The sequence below is a fragment of the Podarcis pityusensis genome (genome assembly GCF_964106645.2).
Source record: "Podarcis pityusensis genome assembly, chromosome: 1".
Classification (NCBI taxonomy): domain Eukaryota; kingdom Metazoa; phylum Chordata; class Lepidosauria; order Squamata; family Lacertidae; genus Podarcis; species Podarcis pityusensis.
The window spans coordinates 17068713-17089644 of NC_138028.1; the positions used below are offsets into that span (position 1 = coordinate 17068713).

General features: G+C 47.9%; 1 protein-coding gene across 5 annotated transcripts in view; it reads right to left on the reverse strand.

Moving 5' to 3' along the window:
- Positions 1 to 20932, reverse strand: part of SLC25A47 (solute carrier family 25 member 47) — a 41646-nt gene that overhangs the window by 19515 nt on the left and 1199 nt on the right. For 2 of the 5 annotated variants that reach the window (XR_013982126.1, XM_080992451.1), the window contains exons 1-3: positions 20684 to 20806; positions 4639 to 4885; positions 3275 to 3418 (exon numbers count right to left, since the gene is read on the reverse strand). Coding sequence is in view for 4 of the 5 variants with exons in the window: in XM_080992451.1 (XP_080848577.1) it covers positions 3275 to 3302 (28 nt within the window). In the remaining variant the exon portion in view is untranslated. Of the gene's footprint in view, positions 1 to 3274; positions 3419 to 4638; positions 4886 to 7116; positions 7383 to 10292; positions 10312 to 20683; positions 20807 to 20932 lie in introns of those variants that run through there. The other 3 variants (XM_080992453.1, XM_080992452.1, XM_080992454.1) reach the window with 3 other exon arrangements.

The window sequence follows — 20932 nt, forward strand, 5'->3', positions numbered from 1 at the left end:
TCCCAACAGGAAGAGCATGTTCATGCATTGAGCTTCTCTAATTACTTAAGACTGGCTTTACACCTTCATCAAAAGCTCGGGATGTATTATAATTCATATCCTAATCTCATTATTATCACAACATCCCTGTGAGTTAGGCTGTGGAGGCATGCGTCTAGTCCTAGGATCTGGGAGCTTAGGGATATCAGCTTGTATACCAGGTCTGGAAACAGGAAAGAATAAGAATAAAAACCATGCAGACCTTCAAGTGCTTCCTGAATAGAAGAGGGCCAGATCACATAGAATCAAAGAATTGTAGATTTGTAGAGTTGGAAGGGACCCCAAGGATCATCTAGTCAAGCCCCCTGCAATGCAGGAAACTCAGCTAAAGCATCCATGACAGGTAACCATCCAAAGGTTGTATAGTTGCTTATCTCCTTGGCTCGGAGGTTGTATAACTTACGCATACCCTCCAACATTTCTCTGATGAAAATAGGGATGACCTAAAGCAGGGTCAGCAAACTTTTTCAGTAGGGGGCCGGTCCACTGTTCCTCAGACCTTGTGGGGGGCCGGACTATTTTTTTTTGGGGGGGGGGAATGAACCAATTCCTATGCCCCACAAATAACCCAGAGATGCATTTTAAATAAAAGGACACACTCTACTCATGTAAAAACACGTTGATTCTCGGACCATCCATGGGCCAGATTTAGAAGGCAATTGGGCTGGATCCGGCCCCCAGGCCTTAGTTTGCGTACCCATGACCCAAAGAAAAGTGGGACATTCCAGGATCAAATTAGAAACCAGGACAGCTTGTGTGAATCCGGGACTGTCCCTGGAAAATAGGGACACTTGGAGGGTCTGAGATCTGTCAGTTTTGGTTTCTCCCACTTTCTCAGTCTCTTCCAATCTTAACTTCAGTTTGCCAGATTTCTCTTCAATTCCCTTAAAAAAAAATTGCTATCCTTGCTATCTAAATGTAGAACTGTTAGGCTGTTTTCAGACATAGCATTAGGTTGGGGTTTTTATTTTTACTGCTGGGGATTTTTTAAAGGCAGATTCAACTGCATTTTAAAAGATACAGTATTCTATACTAGCATAAATAGCACAAGAGAGTCCTGAAGGCAATTTAGGCTTTCCCTACGGTATCCTTCTTAAACCTGTTGAATGCCAGAAGGTTTGGATTGGATCTCCCATCACCCTTGACTTTTGGTCATGCTGGCTGGGGATGATGGGTGTTGTAGTCCAAAATGTTTGGAGGACACTGGGCCGGGGAAAGCCATGTCATGCAAATTGGTGCTCTTAATTCCCTTCTTGTATTCTGAATGGCACCATCCCAGGAGCACCGCCCTGTGTGATCCTTCAGGACATGGGTGTCAATCAACTCTAAATCCATAATCTCTCAATGGACAGAAATAACCACCTGGAGCAAATAGCTAAGGGCAGCTGCCAAAATTAAGATTAGGAACTGGCACAGGTAAATCAATAACGCACTGAGTCTGCAGCCATATGCCATGCTCATCTAACCCTCTCTAGTAAAGATGACGCGCACACATTTCACTAGTTCTTCAGAATCACAGTCACCGAACACTTTTTTTTTTTTGCCTTGTGCAATCTTACAAGTAACAAGATCAGGCCTTGGCCTCTTGCCAAACTGCTTATATCAGAGCTAGACTTCACCAGGACAAGCCAGAACAAATCTCAGCAATATGTGTTTGTTGAATGCACATCTGTGTGGCATTACTAAACACAGTAAAACCTGGCGTGTAGCAAATGTCCACAGGTTCCTTCTTCGGAAAGGCGTGCACGATTTCAGAGTGCACACGCCAGACCTGACCAGATGGCCTTTGCCTTTTGCCAAGTGTGCACGGAAATTATGGGGTTGTTGCCTGGGCCCTCCTTTGGAGCTGATGTTAAAGTTGGGGTGGGAAGAGATAAAACAAGAGACTAATGGGCAACATGCCTTAGGGAACCCCGGGATGTTCTCATTGCATGATGTTTTGGCACTGTGGATCCCTGCAACTTGCATGCATGGGACATCTATTATAAGGTTACCAGATTTTTTTCAATGAATCCGGGGACACTTTTCAACTTCCATGGATTTTGTATGGGGACTGGTTTGTAAATCCAGGGACTTTTCCCCGGGAAACGGGGAGGTATGGTAACCTTAATCTATTACGAGATGGTCCATCTGTGAAGAGTTGTAGCTCACTGGTATAGTGTCAAGCAGAAGGTCCCTGGTTCAGTTCCCAGCATCCCCAGGTGGATGTCGGAAGAAATCCAGCCCGAAATCCTGGACAGCTGCTGTTCGCCAGTGTAGACTAATCTCATCCCTGCTTTGTCCCACCATCACCAGCTCCCTTGCTTCCCTTTTCCTTTTCTCTCTGGAATTGCCTTTCCTTCATCCCCCTAGTCCATATGTCCCAGGGCACATTTGGAAACCTAAGAAACTGGCATGAGCACCACAAAATACCCATTGCACAGAAGAAATCTGGAGTTGCTGAGAAACTCCACCCAAAAAACCCCCCACCAAACTGCAAAACACCTATAAACACCCAAAACAAATAAAACACAAAACAGGCATTCCCCCACAACTAAACAACCCTCCCAAAAGACAAAAACAGGGGGGAAATATCTGGAGGGGCAGCAACCTTGGCTGGCACCAAGGAGACTATCAGAGAATGCCATGGTGCCCATGGGCACTATGTTGGGGATCCCAATCCTACTCCACATCCTTCATCCTGCCCTAGTACATGTATTTGAAATAACCATGTCGTCTCCCCTGCCCTAGTTCCTTGCTTCCATTTGCCACCTCCTTTGTGGTTTCCTTGTGTATCTCATTTAGATTGTAAGCCCCTAGGGGCAGGGACCTGTCACAAGGGGCCTCATGCATAAGATGGCACTCTAGACATTAACACAGGCATACGTTTAAGTTCCTGCCCCTTTGAGATTCTGCTTCAATTCCCCCATCAGTCTCTTTCGATTCACACCTGTGGCTGCGACTGATCCCTCCTTGTCTTTGCCTTTCTCTATGGGATCACCACGTATATGCAATCGTACGGAAATAATATCCGATTTGCAATGGTTCCTGGAATTAATGACACCGCCAGCTTTGAGTTCCACTAAGTGCCCCTACGCACGCTGAACTCGCGTCCACTAAAACCTCCGCCTTGGGGGCTCTGAAGGTCATTCGCCCTCTCCCTCCGGCGTGGGGGACCTGCCTGAAAGTTAACAGCAAGGAAACACAGCTGTCTCTCTTCATCAGCGGGCTGCTGGGTGGCTTATTTATTTATTACCTCCAATGGCTCCGGCGATGAAATCCATCTGCGCGGAGGGGAGCCAGCTGCCTTTGCTCGTCCCGATTAAAAATGCTTCAGCCTTGGTGCAGGAAAGCAGACAGGCTCCGTCTTTCCAGGAACGAGAGGCCCTTCTGGATGGATCTACAGTGGGGATGAGCAATAGGCTGAAGTTAGGAGCACCGGCTTCAAGGCATACGTAACCGAGAGCCGGCAGGAGGAGGCTGGGACTTTGAATCAGCCTCGGGAGTCCTGTCGATGCTGCAGAACTCCACAAGGCATGGCTGAACCACTGCCGGGGACAAGGCCCTCCCTCCTCCTGCCTTTTGCTCTCCAAATCATCAAGGGCAAAAGAGCGTTGCAGCTCAACTGGACCGGGGTCAATTTGCACTCGGGACATTGGGGTGTTAAAGTTCCTCTGCCGCACCGGGCAAATCTCTTGGCTCGACAAGGAGCGACGATGCCCACCAAGCCTTGCTTCTCAGGTCAAGTGGTCATAGGCAATCAGATGTGAATCTCGCCAGGCCCTCCTCATCCAGGAACACATCATGAGAGCTGAGCGGTACAGCAAATGGTTTGAATGCATGAGGTTCCAAGGTCAGTGCCTGAGACCTGTAGCTTGAAGGATTTAGCGACGCCTGGAAAAAACTTTGCCTAAGACATCAAAATGTGGTTGCCAGTCAGAGCAGAGAGTATTGAGCAAAATCAGCCCACAGTCTGACTCTATAAACAGGTTGAGAAAGGTGCCTTTACTTTTATATGTTCTAAACATGCACCCGAGGCCTCAAGCACGAGGCCTTTTGACTGCTCCTTCCACCACTCAGAACAGGGGTTGTCACTGGAAATTAGAATATTTAGGACAAGGGTTCGTAGACACACATTTCCATAAGCTTTAAATATATGCTATATGCATATATTCATACACAGGTTTTAAATGTCGTAGAATGCAAGCCAAGTGATTTTCCTATCCAAGCCACCACAGATAAACAGTTTAGGTTATCTTATTCATTAAGAATATGTCATAATACTCAATAAACAATCAATAATCCCAGATTATCCCAAATCCTCTTCCATTTACCATCCATTAATTTTCCCAACAGCTCGTTCTTCAAACCAATTAAATTCTCCTTCGATTATCCCCATTTGTTACCTCCCATATAATCTATGGGTAATCTTAAATTAATTTTTCCTCCACGAATGAATAGCTTATCATTGCTGTTTGGTGGCAGAGATGATTGCTGTTATAAGAAGGGCTTCTGGTATGCCTGCTTTATAAACATAGGAAGCCAACTTTCACTGATGTGGACCTTAAATGGCTCAGAACCGTAATACCTCAAGGACCACCTCTTTCCATATGAACCTACCTGGACCCTGAGATCATCTTCTGAGGCCCTTCTTTCTGTGCCTCCTCCATGAGGGGTCTGGAGGGTGGCAACAGGTCTTTTCTGTAGTGGCTCCCCACTTGTGGAATGATCTCCCCAGGAAGCCTCACTCGACACCTTTTGGCACCAGGCAAAAACGCTCCTCTTCAACCCGGCCTTTGGCAGATGGACACCCAATGCCCACTTACTGTACACATCAGCCTCGAACTCTTACTGACTTGGAGAGGATCTGCAAAGAAGAGTGGGACAAAATACCTCCTGAGATGTGTGCAAACCTGGTGGCCACCTACAAGAAACGTCTGAGCTCTGTAATTGCCAACAAGGGCTTTGCCACCAAGTACCAAGTCATCTTTTGCAAAGGGATCAAATACTTATTTCACTCATTATAATGCACATCAATCTCTGACTTTTGTATTCTGGGTTTCTGGGGGTTTTCCTGTTGTTATTCTGTCTCTCACAGCTACAGTAAACCTACCATTAAAATTATGGACTGGTCATTTCTTCATCAGAGGGCAAACGGGCAAATTTAGCAGCGGATCAAATACTTTCCCCCCTCACTGTAAATGTGTTGTGGAAGGGGGGTGAATTATTGATTTGTTGTTGTTCACGGGTGGCGGTGTGGGTTAAACCACAGAGCCTAGGACTTGCCGATTCGAAGGTCGGCGGTTTGAATCCCCGCGATGGGGTGAGCTCCCGCTGCTCGGTCCCTGCTCCTGCCAACCTAGCAGTTCGAAAGCACTTCAAAATGCAAGTAGATAAATAGGTACCGCTCCGGTGGGAAGGTAAACGGCATTTCCATGCGCTGCTCTGGTTCTCCAGAAGACGCTTAGTCATTCTGGCCACATGACCCGGAAGCTGTACGCCGGCTCCCTCGGCCAATAAAGCGAGATGAGTGCCGCAACCCCAGAGTAGGTCACGACTGGACCTAATGGTCAGGGGTCCCTTACCTTTACCTATATTGCAATGTTATGATGTGAACTGCCCTAAGACCTACAAAAGAAGGGCAGCACAAAAATTTAATAAATAAAAATAAAAATAATTGGTCCAACTGGTTCAGTTAAACACCATTTAAAATAATCAACAGTAAAAGTTATTAAAGCTTGTCAACATCCACAGCTTGGAAGCACATGGCTTCCCTCCCCCAAGAATCCTGGGAACTATAGCTTAAGGCTCCTGGAAAGTAAAGCGCCATGGGGGGTAAACTACAGTTCCCAGAAACTGTGCAGAGAAGTCTTGTGCTTTAAAGGTATGGTGTGGGAAAGAGTTTATTCCGTAGTTTTCCCAGGTTAACACTTAACGATCGTGTGTCGCTTATTAACAAGAGTGCTTCTCCCTTTGTCCCTGTGATGCTGCAGAGGTTGCCAAGTCTGGCTGAAGGTGCCTCCTGAGATGCTTTCCTTTGAAAATTCTTCTGCCTGAAGATGTCTGTCCTGACCAAAGAGCCATCTGAGGGCACATCTGCTCAGTGTATCATAAAGGCACCTCTGGCCTAGTGCACCTTGTTTGTTCCTGTTCTCCACCTGTGACCCACTGAATAGCCTTGATCACTTTGGCTCATATTGTGTGGGGGAAAAACTTGATATAGATCGATATCCCGTGTGGGATAATTAATAAAAGAATTGGCTGGATCCCTATATCCAAAACATGGGGCTAAACACACTCTCCTGCAAGAGAGAGCCCTCAGCAGAGATCAAAATCACAGAATCATGCAGCACGGTGAAGTGTGAGGAACACAGGCTGCTAGACCTTTTAAATGTCCCGTTTAATCCACTTACAACGCTTCACCTCTCTACCCCTCTCACAATGAACAGACCACACCATTAGCAAGTTTAAATGCTTTACTTACAAACCCCAAAGGTCAGATACATGTGTTATTCCACGCAGCAGCAATATGAACACAGGTAAAAATCTTCTGTTTACAAAATACAGAAAAATATTTCTGAGCACACAGTCTGGGCTTGAAGCAGTCGATCAGAAATCCTTGCACTGATGGAACGAGGGAGCTGGATACCACCTAGCAGTGCCACCTGGATACTCAGCTACTTCTCATATTTCGGACTCTTGCAGCAATGCCCATGATCATCCTTCCCCCTGTAGCAAAACACTGTTGTGGGCAGTGGCTGTCTGCTCCATCCCATGCACCCAGGCTCTGATCCCTCAAGACAAAAGTGCACGAGTGATGGTCCAGCAGTGGTTGGGAGTGCCTGGACTTTGCCTGTGTCCCAGACATTCAATACCGCTGCTGCTGGTGCACCGTGAGTGTGGGGGAAGGCCACTCCCTCCTCAGGCTAATTCCACCTGGCTTAGGAGGCGGGGCCCAGACTCACCTCCGCCACAGCTTTAAGAGGCCTCATTGAGGCACTGGGACATCGCTGCTGCTGCTGCACCGTGAGTGTGGGGGAAGGCCGCTCCCTCCTCAGGCTAATTCCACCTGGCCTAGGGGGCGGGGCCAAGACTCACCTTCGCCACAGCTTTAAGAGGCCTCATTGAGGCACTGGGACATCGCTGCTGCTGCTGCACCGTGAGTGTGGGGGAAGGCCGCTCCCTCCTCAGGCTAATTCCACCTGGCCTAGGGGGCGGGGCCAAGACTCACCTTCGCCACAGCTTTAAGAGGCCTCATTGAGGCACTGGGACATCGCTGCTGCTGCACCGTGAGTGTGGGGGAAGGCCGCTCCCTCCTCAGGCTAATTCCACCTGGCCTAGGGGGCGGGGCCAAGACTCACCTTCGCCACAGCTTTAAGAGGCCTCATTGAGGCACTGGGACATCGCTGCTGCTGCTGCACCGTGAGTGTGGGGGAAGGCCGCTCCCTCCTCAGGCTAATTCCACCTGGCCTAGGGGGCGGGGCCAAGACTCACCTTCGCCACAGCTTTAAGAGGCCTCACTGAGGCACTGGGACATCGCTGCTGCTGCTGCACCGTGAGTGTGGGGGAAGGCCGCTCCCTCCTCAGGCTAATTCCACCTGGCCTAGGGGGCGGGGCCAAGACTCACCTTCGCCACAGCTTTAAGAGGCCTCACTGAGGCACTGGGACATCGCTGCTGCTGCTGCACCGTGAGTGTGGGGGAAGGCCGCTCCCTCCTCAGGCTAATTCCACCTGGCCTAGGGGGCGGGGCCAAGACTCACCTTCGCCACAGCTTTAAGAGGCCTCATTGAGGCACTGGGACATCGCTGCTGCTGCACCGTGAGTGTGGGGGAAGGCCGCTCCCTCCTCAGGCTAATTCCACCTGGCCTAGGGGGCGGGGCCAAGACTCACCTTCGCCACAGCTTTAAGAGGCCTCATTGAGGCACTGGGACATCGCTGCTGCTGCTGCACCGTGAGTGTGGGGGAAGGCCGCTCCCTCCTCAGGCTAATTCCACCTGGCCTAGGGGGCGGGGCCAAGACTCACCTTCGCCACAGCTTTAAGAGGCCTCACTGAGGCACTGGGACATCGCTGCTGCTGCTGCACCGTGAGTGTGGGGGAAGGCCGCTCCCTCCTCAGGCTAATTCCACCTGGCCTAGGGGGCGGGGCCAAGACTCACCTTCGCCACAGCTTTAAGAGGCCTCACTGAGGCACTGGGACATCGCTGCTGCTGCTGCACCGTGAGTGTGGGGGAAGGCCGCTCCCTCCTCAGGCTAATTCCACCAGGCCTAGGGGGCGGGGCCTGGACTCACCTCCGCTACAGTTTTAAGGACACTGGTGCTGCTGCAGCAAATGTTAAAAATGTTTTTATATATTTTAAAGTGTTTTAAAGGTGTTTTTACTTTTTACTTTGTTGTACCACCGTGAACAGTGGTTTTTATCTATGTATTTTTATTTTGTTCCGTTTTATTGTGGTTTGGGGTGGGGATTGGTTTTGTTTAGGTATAATTGTTTTTGTTTTTGTTTTTTATAAGATATTTATTAAGGTTTTTTAAAATATTACAGTAGAAATGAAAAGGAAAAGAGAAAAATACAAAATAAAAACAGTTAAAAACACACATATTTTCAGTTACTTATTTTCCTTTAGCTTGTTTCCCGGACCTCCTCGTACCTCCCTTTTTTGTATTCCACTTCGATTTATTGGTTCAGCAAATCCTTACCATTAGATTTTAACCCATTTATAACCCTTTTTTTCATATTCTCTTAAAGCATTACAGCTAGAAACCGCTTAATTACTATCCAACATCATTCTATCATTCATTAATCTTACAATATTTCTGTAAATAGTCTTTAAATTTCTTCCAATCTTCTTCCACCGACTCTTCCCCCTGGTCTTGGATTCTGCCAGTCATTTCTGCCAATTCCATATAGTCCATCACCTTCATCTGCCATTCTTCCAAAGTGGGTAGATCTTGTGTCTTCCAATACTTTGCAATAAGTATTCTTGCTGCTGTTGTAGCATACATAAAAAAAAGTTCTGTCCTTCTTTGGCACCAATTGGCCGACAATGCCCAGAAGAAAGGCCTCTGGTTTCTTCAGGAAGGTATATTTAAATACCTTTTTCAGTTCATTATATATCATTTCCCAGAAAGCCTTAATCCTTGGGCACGTCCACCAAAGGTGAAAGAATGTACCTTCAGTTTCTTTACATTTCCAGCATTTATTATCGGGCAAGTGATAGATTTTTGCAAGCTTGACTGGGGTTATGTACCACCTGTACATCATTTTCATAATATTCTCTCTTAGGGCATTACATGCCGTAAACTTCATACCTGTGGTCCATAACTGTTCCCAGTCAGCAAACATAATATTATGTCCTACGTCTTGTGCCCATTTAATCATAGCAGATTTCACCGTTTCATCCTGAGTATTCCATTTCAACAGCAAGTTATACATTCTTGACAAATTCTTAGTTTTGGGTTCTAACAGTTCTGTTTCTAGTTTTGATTTTTCCACCTGGAAGCCAATTTTCTTATCCAAATTATATGCCTCCATTATCTGATAATAATGAAGCCAATCTCTCACTTTGTTTTTTAGTTTCTCGAAACTCTGCAATTTCAATTTGTCTCCTTCTTGTTCCAAAATTTCCCAATATTTCGGCCATTTGGCCTCCATATTGAGCCTTTTCAGAGCTTTCGCTTCCATCGGTGACAACCACCTTGGGGTTTTATTTTCCAGTAAATCCTTGTATCTTATCCAAACATTAAACAGTGCTTTCCTGACAATATGATTTTTAAATGCTTTATGTGCTTTGACCTTATCATACCATAAATATGCATGCCATCCAAATACACTGTTAAAACCTTCTAAGTCCAAAATGTCTGTATTTTCAAAAAGTAGCCATTATTTCAGCCAGCAAAAAGCTGCTGATTCATAATAAAGTTTAAAGTTTAGGTATAATTGTTTTTGGTTTGTTTTGTTTTTCTATTTTGTAAATGGAGGCTAGTATGAGGCTTGGGATTCCTACTGTGGAGGGGCGAGGGAGGTATGGTGGTGGGGGCAGATGTTATAGGTGAAGGGGATCAAGATACGGATACGCTCGTACCCCTTCCAATCTGCGCCCCATCCCGAGGGACGAGGGTAGGGTGAGCAAGGATTACTCACCTCCGTCACTGGTGTTGTGCAATGCCAGGTCTATAGGCAATAAAACCGCCACCCTGCGAGATTTCTTTACCTCGCAGGGGGTCGACCTGGCTTGTGTGACGGAGACCTGGGTGTGCGAAGGGGAAACTGTTACCTTACGAGAGATGGCGCCCCCGGGTTTCTCCGTCCTCCACCAGTCGCGGACTGTGGGCCGCGGGGGAGGGGTGGCATTATTAATCCGGGAAGATTGTCCTTTCAGGGCTCTACCATCGCCATCGATCCCCGGCATTGAATTTTTTGGCCTAGTGTGGGGCTCTGAGGTGAGCTTGGCTGTCTGGCTGGTGTACCGGCCACCTAGCGCACCAGCAGCCACCCTGTCAGGCCTGCTGGAGGTGGTGGCGGGCTGGGCCTTGGAGTTCCCTAACCTATTGGTATTGGGGGACTTCAACATCCATGCTGATGCCACTCCCTCCTCACAGGCTCTGGACCTGGTGTCTTCCATGGCGACACTAGGGTTCTCCCAGTTTGTTTCGGGCCCCCACACATCAAGCAGGCCACACGCTGGATTTGATCTTTGGCGCCGGTATAGATGTGATCATGTCTCCTTCGATGAAGGTGCCATGGTCTGATCACTACGCTCTGAAAGCCAGGATTGACTTTCCACCCCCACCCTGCTTAGGTGGCGAGCCGATTTGGGCTCGCCCACAGAGGCTGATGGACCCTGATAGATTCCGTCAAGACTTGCGGGACCTTGCTCCCCCTGGCGACTCATTGACTGAGCTTGTTGAGGGCTGGAATATCCAGCTCCTGGCAGCCATCAATGAGATCGCACCTAAGCGCCCTCTGCGACCCCGCAGAAACCGGGCTCCCTGGTTTACCGAGGAGCTCCGGAAAATGAAGCGGGACCTCAGACGCCTAGAGCGAGTATGGCGGGGTGCCCGTGACAGAGCCTCAAGAACATCTTATAGGGTTTTTATGAAAACCTATGAGATGGCAGTGAAGGCCGCTAAGAAGTCTTACTTCTCGGCCTCCATTGCATCCGCTAGCTCTCACCCGGTGCAATTATTTAGTATAATTAGGTCTTTAACGTCCCCTGAAGGACAGCCAAATTTAAATAACAATCTGACACACAGCTGTGAGGCATTTGCGAGCTTTTTTGCGGAGAAGGTTCTGTTGCTCCGCCATGACCTCCCTGCCAATTTGGATACAATAAAGGAACTGGAGGCCCCTCAACTGTCCTCTGGTCCAGTATTGGACCACTTTGACCGGATATCCCCAGCCGATGTGGACAGACTCCTCCAAGCTGGAAAGCCCACCACCTGTCCTCTTCACCCGTGCCCGTCTTGGCTGAGCGTGTCCAGACGAGGTGCGAGCCCCCCTGGGGAATATCATCAATTTGTCCCTTGGCACCGGGATATTCCCAGGGGAACTGAAGGAGGAAGTGGTGCGCCCGCTCTTAAAGGAAACATCATTAGATCCCTTAGATCTATCCAATTACCGCCCGGTTTTGAATCTTCCATTCCTGGGTAAGGTGATTGAGAGAGCGGTTGCTGAACAGCTTGGTAGGTTTCTGGATGAAACATCGGCTCTGGATCCATTCCAGTCCGGCTTCCACGCTGGTCATGGGACCGAGACGGCTCTGGTCGGCCTAACAGATGATCTCCGCAGGCAGCTGGATCGAGGCGGGTCAGGGCTGCTGATTCTTCTAGACCTGTCAGCAGCCTTCGTCATGGTCGATCACGAACTCCTGGACCACCGCCTTGCCGACGTGGGGATTCAGGGCACAGTCCTTCAATGGCTGCGCTCATTTCTCTCTAGTCAGGGACAGAGGGTGGCGCTTGGGGGGGAATTGTCATCGCGCCACTCCTTGGTGTGTAGAGTGCCTCAGGGTGCGATACTCTCCCCGATGCTTTTTAACATCTTTATGCGCCCCCTTGCCCAGCTTGTCCGGAGTTTTGGGTTGGGTTGCCATCAGTATGCCGATGACACCCAACTCTATCTGTTGATGGATGGCCATCCTGACTCGGCCCCAGACACACTGACCAGATGTTTGGAAGCCGTGGCTGGATGGTTACGTGGGAGCCGGTTGAAGTTAAATCCTTCGAAGACAGAGGTCCTCTGGCTGGGACGGGACGATATGGGATTGAGGGGGCAACTCCCATCTCTTGCGGGGGTGCAATTAGTGCCAGCACCATCCGTTAAGAGTTTGGGTGTAATCTTCGATACCTCTCTCTCTATGGAGGCCCTTGAGACTGACCCAGAAACTCCAGCGGGTGCAGAATGCCGTGGCGAGACTCCTTATGCACTCTTCGCTGCGAGATCACATTCATCCGGTACTATACCAGCTGCACTGGCTCCCGGTGGAGTACAGGATCAGGTTTAAGGTGCTGGTTTTAACTTTTAAAGCCCTATACGGCCTAGGACCCTCGTACCTACAGGACCGCCTCTCCTGGTATGCTCCACAGAGGAACCTACGGTCTGCAAATAAAAACATCCTGAAGGTCCCAGGCCTCAGAGAGGTTAGGCTGGCCTCAACTAGAGCCAGGGCTTTCTCGGCTGTGGCTCCAATCTGGTGGAACGCTCTGTCACAAGAGACTAGGGCCCTGCGGGACCTGACATCTTTCCGCAGGGCCTGCAAGACAGAGTTGTTCCACCAGGCCTTTGGTCAGGGCGCAGCCTGACTCCCTCCTCTGGCAACCTGCACAGAATTTTGCTTAACAGTTGCCATTAATTTGATTTTAATTAATTTTTATAATGAAATGTTTTTAGAATGTTGGATTATTTGATTGTTTGATTATTTGATTGTTGTTAGCCGCCCTGAGCCCGGCTTCGGCTGGGGAGGGCGGGATATAAATAAAATTTATTATTATTATTATTATTACCCACAGACCCTCGTGCATTTGGGACTATGCTTCTAAACCAGGGGGAGGTGGGTGCGGGTTCCCACTTTGCACATTCCACAGGAAGCATGTACAGTGGTACCTCAGGTTACATACGCTTCAGGTTACAGACGCTTCAGGTTACAGACACTTCATGTTACAGACTCCGCTAACCCAGAAATAGTGCTTCAGGTTAAGAACTTTGCTTCAGGATAAGAACAGAAATCGTGCTCCAGCAGCGCAGCGGCAGCAGGAGGCCCCATTAGCTAAAGTGGTGCTTCAGGTTAAGAACAGTTTCAGGTTAAGTACAGACCTCCGGAACGAATTAACTACTTAACCCGAGGTACCACTATACGAGGAACCAGCTTGCATGACTCAGGCTTCCTCAGTTACTGCTTCTTCACTGTAGCCAAAAGCATTAATAAGTAAAGTTGTTGAATGGGCTCTGAAGGATCTTGCCACAACGCAGCCAAAGATTAGGTTTCTTTTCTCTTCTTGAATGGAATGTGTGTGTCACCCTTCTGCAGAGGCCACGCAGATCTTCTCAGTATCAATGGCTAAATGAAACCTTCATGTATATAGTGTTACCAAAGCTGCTAAGCAGGCAAATATTAGGCGGTCTTCTGCATTTACCTATGTATTTCCACTGATACATGCAAGCTCTGTGCATTTGGAATTAGACATGTGCTTCTTCTATGTATTCCCCTCCCAGAGCCAGTTTGTCCTGTTCTGTGCATTAAGCTGTAATCTGTTTCAAGTGTCATGATCCTGAAACAAAATATATCCTGACCAACCTATAGCCACTTGCAGAATCAGTTCTGAAAGGCTACAGAATCCATTCTGATAGCGTTGAATGAAAATTATTGCACCCTCAACTTCATTTGGGTTTCTAGCTGCATTAGTTGTTAGAAGAAGAAGAAGAAGAAGAAGAAGAAGAAGAAGAAGAAGGGGAGTTTGGATTTGATATCCCACTTTATCACTACCCTAAGGAGTCTCAAAGTGGCCAATAATCTCCTTTCCCCGCCTCCCCCACAACAAACACTCTGTGAGGTGAGTGAGGCTGAGAGACTTCAGAGAAGTGTGACTGGCCCAAGGTCACCCAGCAGCTGCATGTGGAGGAACAGGGAATCGAACCCGGTTCACCAGATTACGAGTCCACCACTCTTAACCGCTACACCACACTGGCTCTAGTTAGGGCCCGAGTCACAATTTATATAAGGACAGAGTGTGCTCAGTTTCCATACTTAACCGCCCAGACCCTATTAAAACACCTTACTCTTTTTGCATGGAACATTCTCTTCTTCACATTTGTCCTTCAGCAGGTAATGCTTCATTGCATCCTTGTAAATACATAGTAGTGAATAAGAACCGCTGATTCCCGTGCAGAAAATGCCACTGCTACAGGGTAAAAGCGAGGGGCAAAGAACATTTTGTGTTCATAGGGAACTACCTTATACTGAATCAGACCGTTGGGGTCCATCCAGCTCCATGCTGTCTACACTGGCTGGCAGCTGCTCTCCAGGGTTTCAGAAACGGAGTCTCTCTCAGCCCTACCTGCTTAGTTTCGGTGTTACCGGTACTTTTTTTAGTGTGAGCTGGTTGACAGGGAATTTGTGCCTTTGGAAAAACCCTGCTCTGACTGATTTCCCTCTCTCCTCCCATCTTCAGTCCCAGCCCATCGGTGCAAGGAAGGAGAGTTGAGAATGTGGCATTAACGCCACTGCTCTGTCGCATCCAGCTGTTGCCCTATCCAGCTGTGAACTCACCCGTCCACTGTCATCCTTTTAAGAACTTTGTTTTTGGAGGAAACATAACGAAACAACCCAAATTATTTGCTTCTCCCACTATTATCTCATCGGGTGATTTTGATTGCTAGGCAGACACAACCCCTTGGCGTTCTGTCCAAATCATTGCACTCATTGCACTCAGGCTACCTTGACGGGGAGAGCCAGCTCAAACAAAATCTCTGATGCCGTGTCACGGTTTTGTTTGCCCATTGCGGCATTAAAATGTCTGTGTCAAACTGGCAGGGCTTGAACTTGGCACGCGTCAAGGTGGGTGGTTAAGGGGGTGGAATCACCTGGCTAGGCATGCAAGGGACAGGGTATCGTCACCAAACAATGTGTGTGCTGTAAGAAAAAAATTCATAGCAGCGCACTGCTCTATGTGTCTACTCAGAATAATAATAATTTATTATTTATACCCTGCCCATCTGGCTGGGTTTCCCCAGCCACTCTAGGCAGCTTCCAACAGAATATTAAAATACAATAACCTATTAAACATTAAAAGCTTCCCTAAACAGAGCTGCCTTCAGATGCCTTCTAAAAGTCTGGTAGTTGTTTTTCTCTTTGACAACTGGTGGAAGGGCATTCCACAGGATGGATGCCACTACCGAGAAGGCCCTCTGCCTGGTTCCCTGTAACTTGGCTTTTCGCAGTGAGGGAACCGCCAGAAGGCCCTCGGCGCTTGACCTCAGCGTCCGGGCAGAACGATGGGGGTGGAGACGCTCCTTCAGATATACTGGACCGAGGCCGTCTAGGGCTTTAAAGGTCAGCACCAACACTTTGAATTGTGCTCAGAAATGTACTGGGAGCCAATGTAGGTCTTTCAAGACCGGTGTTATGTGGTCTTGGTGGCCGCTCCCAGTCACCAGTCTAGCTGCTACATTCTGGATGAGTTGTAGTTTCCGGGTCACCTTCAAAGGTAGCCCCACGTAGAGCACATTGCAGTAGTCCAAGCGAGAGATAACTAGAGCATGCACCACTCTGGCGAGACAGTCTGCGGGCAGGTAGGGTCTCAGCCTGCGTACCAGGTGGAGTTGGTAGACAGCTGCCCTGGACACAGAATTGACCTGCACCTCCATGGACAGCTGTGAGTCCAGAATGACTCCCAGGCTGCGCACCTGGTCCTTCAGGTTACCCCATTCAGGACCAGGGAGTCCTCCATACCCACCCGCCTCCTGTCCCCCAAAAACAGTACTTTTGCCTTGTCAGGATTCAACCTCAATCTGTCAGTTCCATTGAGTTCCACAGGGTTCGCTCTCAGGTAAAAGATTATCGCCTAGGCCAAAGAGTTATCCTAATAGCATCAAGAGCATGAGGCTTTCCTGAACACCAAAAATAATTAGGGGATTATACTAAATTCTCTTGCGTATTTTTTTTTTGCAGCAACAAACAAGTGGCGCAATCCCACAGCCCTGCGCTTGATCTTTCTGCAGATGGGAGCATTAAATATTGACCTAAGGAGCAACCCTATGCACAAACTGGTGTTAGGTTAAGCTGGTGTAAAGTTACACCACATCCATACCCACCAGGTAGCTTAGGAGGCTAGGATGGACTAACCCAGTGAGCTTCATGACTGAGTGGGGATTTGAACCCTGATCTCCCAGGTCCTAGTCTAACCACATTCTAACCACTATACCACACTGGCTTCCTAGAATATTTCTGCTAGGGGCAGCTATATAAATTAAGTAAGTAAATAAATATGGTGAAAGCAGAATGTCCCTTAGAGAAGGATCTGAAATATTTTCCTTCAAGCTTGAATTTGTTTTGTTGTTATTTCATTTGATGCTTTAACTTGTAAACAGCTTTGATTCTTTTTTCTTTAAAATATAAATTGGTATAGAAATGAAATGCCGGGAAAAGAGGAGACTGAAAGGAGATATGAGAGCCATCTTCAAATATCCCAGGGGCTATCAAGATGGAGCGAGCTTGTTTTCTCCTGCTCTAGAGGGTAGGACTCGAACCAATGGCTTCAAGTTACAAGAAAGAAGATTCTGACTAAATATTTGGAAAAAACTTTCTGACAGTAAGAGCTGTTCAGCAGTGGAATGGTCTCCCTCAGGAGGTTTGGAAGAAGAGTTTGGATTTGATATCCCGCTTTATCACTACCCTAAGGAGTCTCAAAGCGGCTAACCATCTCCTTTTCCCTTCCTCCCCCACAACAAACACTCTGTGAGGTGAGTGGGGCTGAGAGACTTCAGAGAACTGTGACTAGCCCAAGGTCACCCAGCAGCCGCATGTGGAGGAGCGGGGAAGTGAACCCGGTTCCCCAGATTACGAGTCCACCGCTCTTAACCACTACACCACACTGGTGGTGGGCTCTCCTTCCTTGTAGGTTTTTAAGCAGAGTTTGGCTGGCCATCTGTCATGGATGCTTTAGCTGAGATTCCTGCATTGCATGGGTTGGACTAGATGATTCTATTATTATTATTCTACTAATAATAACAATAAATTTTATTGGGGGAAAGGTGCCTAGACATTCTGTTGTGGCAACCCTAACCTATTTCAAGGTGCCATTTGCCGATTTAGCTTATATATCTGAATTCCTAACATCGAGTTACAAGCATTGTGAAAGATATATGTATCTGAAATTAGGAGACAGGGGCTGGATTCAACTAACCTGTCTGGCCAGGACAACAGGGCTCCCCCTATCCCAACCCACAAAATAAGATAAAGGTTCAATAAACAGGTCATGTAGAAGCAACCAGAGTGTAATGAGGAAAATCCTTTTTTAAAAAACCCCAAAGTCTAATAATAAATGGTTGCCTCCAGGAAGAATACAAGCACTTAATGGTCGCAAAGTATACAGAAGTTGTAGATCAAAGCGAGAGCCAAGCTTGTCATCAGTTTTTAGCACAGGTGGCAACTTACGACTGACATGTCATCATCTCTAACTTCAATAACTGGCATCACATATGTGGGAACTGTTTAGGGTCACAAAGTTAATAGATAATAAGGACCAATCCTTTGTCAATAAGCGAGCACACGCAGTAGGAAGTGAAGTCTTTAGCAATAAGAATCCCACTTTAAGGTTTGCCCGGGGGGCGGGAAGCCCAAAGTTCTGTGTGAAAGCAAAGGATATTATTGAAGTTTAGAAGTTACTGGAAGATTTGGGGAATGCAAAAAATGTTTGCAAGGGTTTTTGTTTTTTTTAAGTGTGTGTTTTTCAACAGATACTAAAGATTAGATACCTTCATAATAATAATAATAAAAGATGGGTGCATGTGTGTTTTGTTCCCTGAGCCCACAAGCTTAAAACATTCCAGTGGTTCAAAATATGGAAGCCAGCGAAAATGCCTTTCAGATGTACAGGATTCCTTTGAGTTGTTGTTTTCTTTTAAGACGACGGAAGATGACGAATGGTTTTTGGAATGCTCAGTCTTGGCCAAAGGAGCAGAGCCATAAAAACTCAAGAGCAGCCATTGATTTGCCTTAAAGCAAGACGGCCAGGATGCCAGTAGTCCAATCCAAGTAGGACATTGTAAATCACGGGTTGTTCAATAGAAGAAGATGGGCCAGATCTAGCCCCACCAAATTTTAAGGCATGGCAAATCATTTGGTTGCATTTTAATCAAGGGATGGAAAGTCACTTGTAAGGAAAAGTGAGGCCGGGGAAAAATAAATATGCCTCCTTATATAATCACCTGATTTCTAGGACAGTCAATTGTTTTAAGCTGTTTTTAATACTATCTTTTAATGTTGTAACCTGCACTGGGACCTTAGGATAAAGGGTGGGTAAATAATAATAATAATGATGATGATGTCACATTTTGCTTTCAGGTGTATGAATGCATCATTTTGGATCTGAGTCTCTGCTTCCTGAAGGTGAAGTCTTCACTTTGAGATGGTGGCAAATTTTCTTACGCCCCTGACCCAGCTTGTGCAGCAAATAAACTGAGCCCTGGACCACTTTTTGGAGAACAGATGTACGAATACAGAAATTGGCTGTTCCTGCCTATAGAACAGGGTTTCCCAAACTTGGGTCTCCAGCTGTTTTGGGACTACAATTCCCATCATCCCTGACCACTGGTCTTCTGGTCTTGCTAGGTAGGAATGATGGGAGTTGTAACCCTGATACTGTATAGAGGAAGGAGCTGGTCAGGCATATGAAAGGCGAAGCATTTTTGCCTTGCTGCTGTCGCTTAGCTAGCTGCTAACTATATGGCTGTCCTCCATTTGTTACACAAGGCATGACTAAGAGATACAGTGGTACCTCGGGTTAAGAACTTAATTCATTCTGGAGGTCTGTTCTTAACCTGAAACTGTTCTTAACCTGAAGCACCACTTTAGCTAATGGGGCCTCCTGCTGCCTCTGCACCGCCGCTGCACGATTTCTGTTCTCATCCTGAAGCAAAGTTCTTAACCCAAGGTAATATTTCTGGGTTAGCGGAGTCTGTAACCTGAAGTGTATGTAACCCGAGGTACCACTGTACTCCTTGGTGGTGGTGGAAAGGGCACACTTGGAAAATGTGTGTTAACTTGCCATGGCGAATCCAGGAGTTGCCCCTCTGTGGCCAAACCATAGTTTTTGTGTTCTGTGCAGCACCTAACATTCTGCTGAGGCTAAGTAAATGCCGAATAGGCGCAAAAAGTCCGGAAAGAAAATCCCAAGTCAAAATTAATCATTACATGACACACTCTACACTGTAGAGTTCCCTCAGAAGCACTCCAGTTAATATAGTAAGGCTCCAGCCAGTATATTAAACCCCTGTTGTGGTTTAACTGTGAGTGCCCTACTGATGCGGGGGGGGGGAGGGGAGGAATGCCTGCCTTTCTCCCAGAAAACAGAAAAACAGTGCCCAACTTCATGGAAGCAGATGTGAGTTGTAGCCCAATGGCACCTCACTCCAATAGGAATGCAAGATCAGCCCTGCTAGTCTAAGATCCTGTTCTCACAGTAGCCCAACAGATGCCTTTAGCAAGCAGTTGTTCAGTGCAACCATTAAGATATGAAGAACCTTTTCACACACTCTCAACAGTTCTCTTAAGCCACTCTCTTGGAAGAGTCTCTTGGCAGCAGCATCTAAGTCACAAGGATGGGGAACTTGGTACCCTCCAGATGGTGCTGAACTCCATCTCCCATCATTCCCAGCCACAATTGGCCAATGGTCAGGGATGATGGGTCTTGTAGTCCAACAAAATCCAGAAGGGCCACATAAATTATAATAATATAGGTATTCTATTAGATGTCTTTTAAAAATAAAATAGCAATTATATTCAAGGATCAGGATTTTATTATTCTTATCATTTTCAGAATGTAGGCTATGTAAATATGCAATTATATGGGAGGGGAGCACAAGAGAAAAAGCATGGCTGATGGGTCCATAATGAGGACCCCCCCCCCAATAAGAAAATTCACCTTAATCCCGGGGCCCTTGTGTTCTTGATGCAGCAATATTTGCCAACCTGGTGCCAGCTTCGGACTGCAACTCCCATCACCCCCAGAAAGGCAGCTAGAGTCGGAAACTGTTGGAGGGCACCAGGCTGCTACAGGCCGAGAAACAGTATACCTCTGGAGGGTAACAGAGAGACGGGGGTGGGACGCGCTTGCCCAGAAGCATCCCCATCGGTGGCTTGTCGCGCAGCCAGCAATCCTAGGCATCCGATCCTCGGAACCAAGGGAGATGCCAAGGAGTGGGGCTTCCCGCTACCCAACAGGCAGCTCTTCCGTTCCCTTCAGTCTCTGGCCTCTGTCCAACTCCCCCCCCCCCCGCGCCCCCTCGACGGTAAGGCAAGCGCCTTCCTTGCTCCCACTTCTCCCCTGGGCGCGAGATCCACCCAGCTGCTGCTCCAGGGCCTGCGCAACCGTCTCCCTCTTTCCCTCCCCGCGCCGCCACATCGCCAAAGGCGCCGTCACCGCGCCAGCCTCGCGCGCAAAAACGCACCGACACAAAGCCACCGCTTGTGCTCTTCCTGCGTCTGGCGGGCGGAGCTCCAGCTGCCTGGGCCCGCGTCCTCCGGCCCGCCCTCGCCGCGCTGCTTTCCTAACCACTGGCTTCCCATCCCCGGCAGCCTCCCTCGCCGCGCAGCCAATGAGAGGCCCGGGCGGAGGGCCGACCTGAAAGGGTGTTGCCTGGCCAGGCGCGTCTCATTGGCGGCGCCCGCTTCCCCAAAAGGCTCGGTCTCCCCCTCCT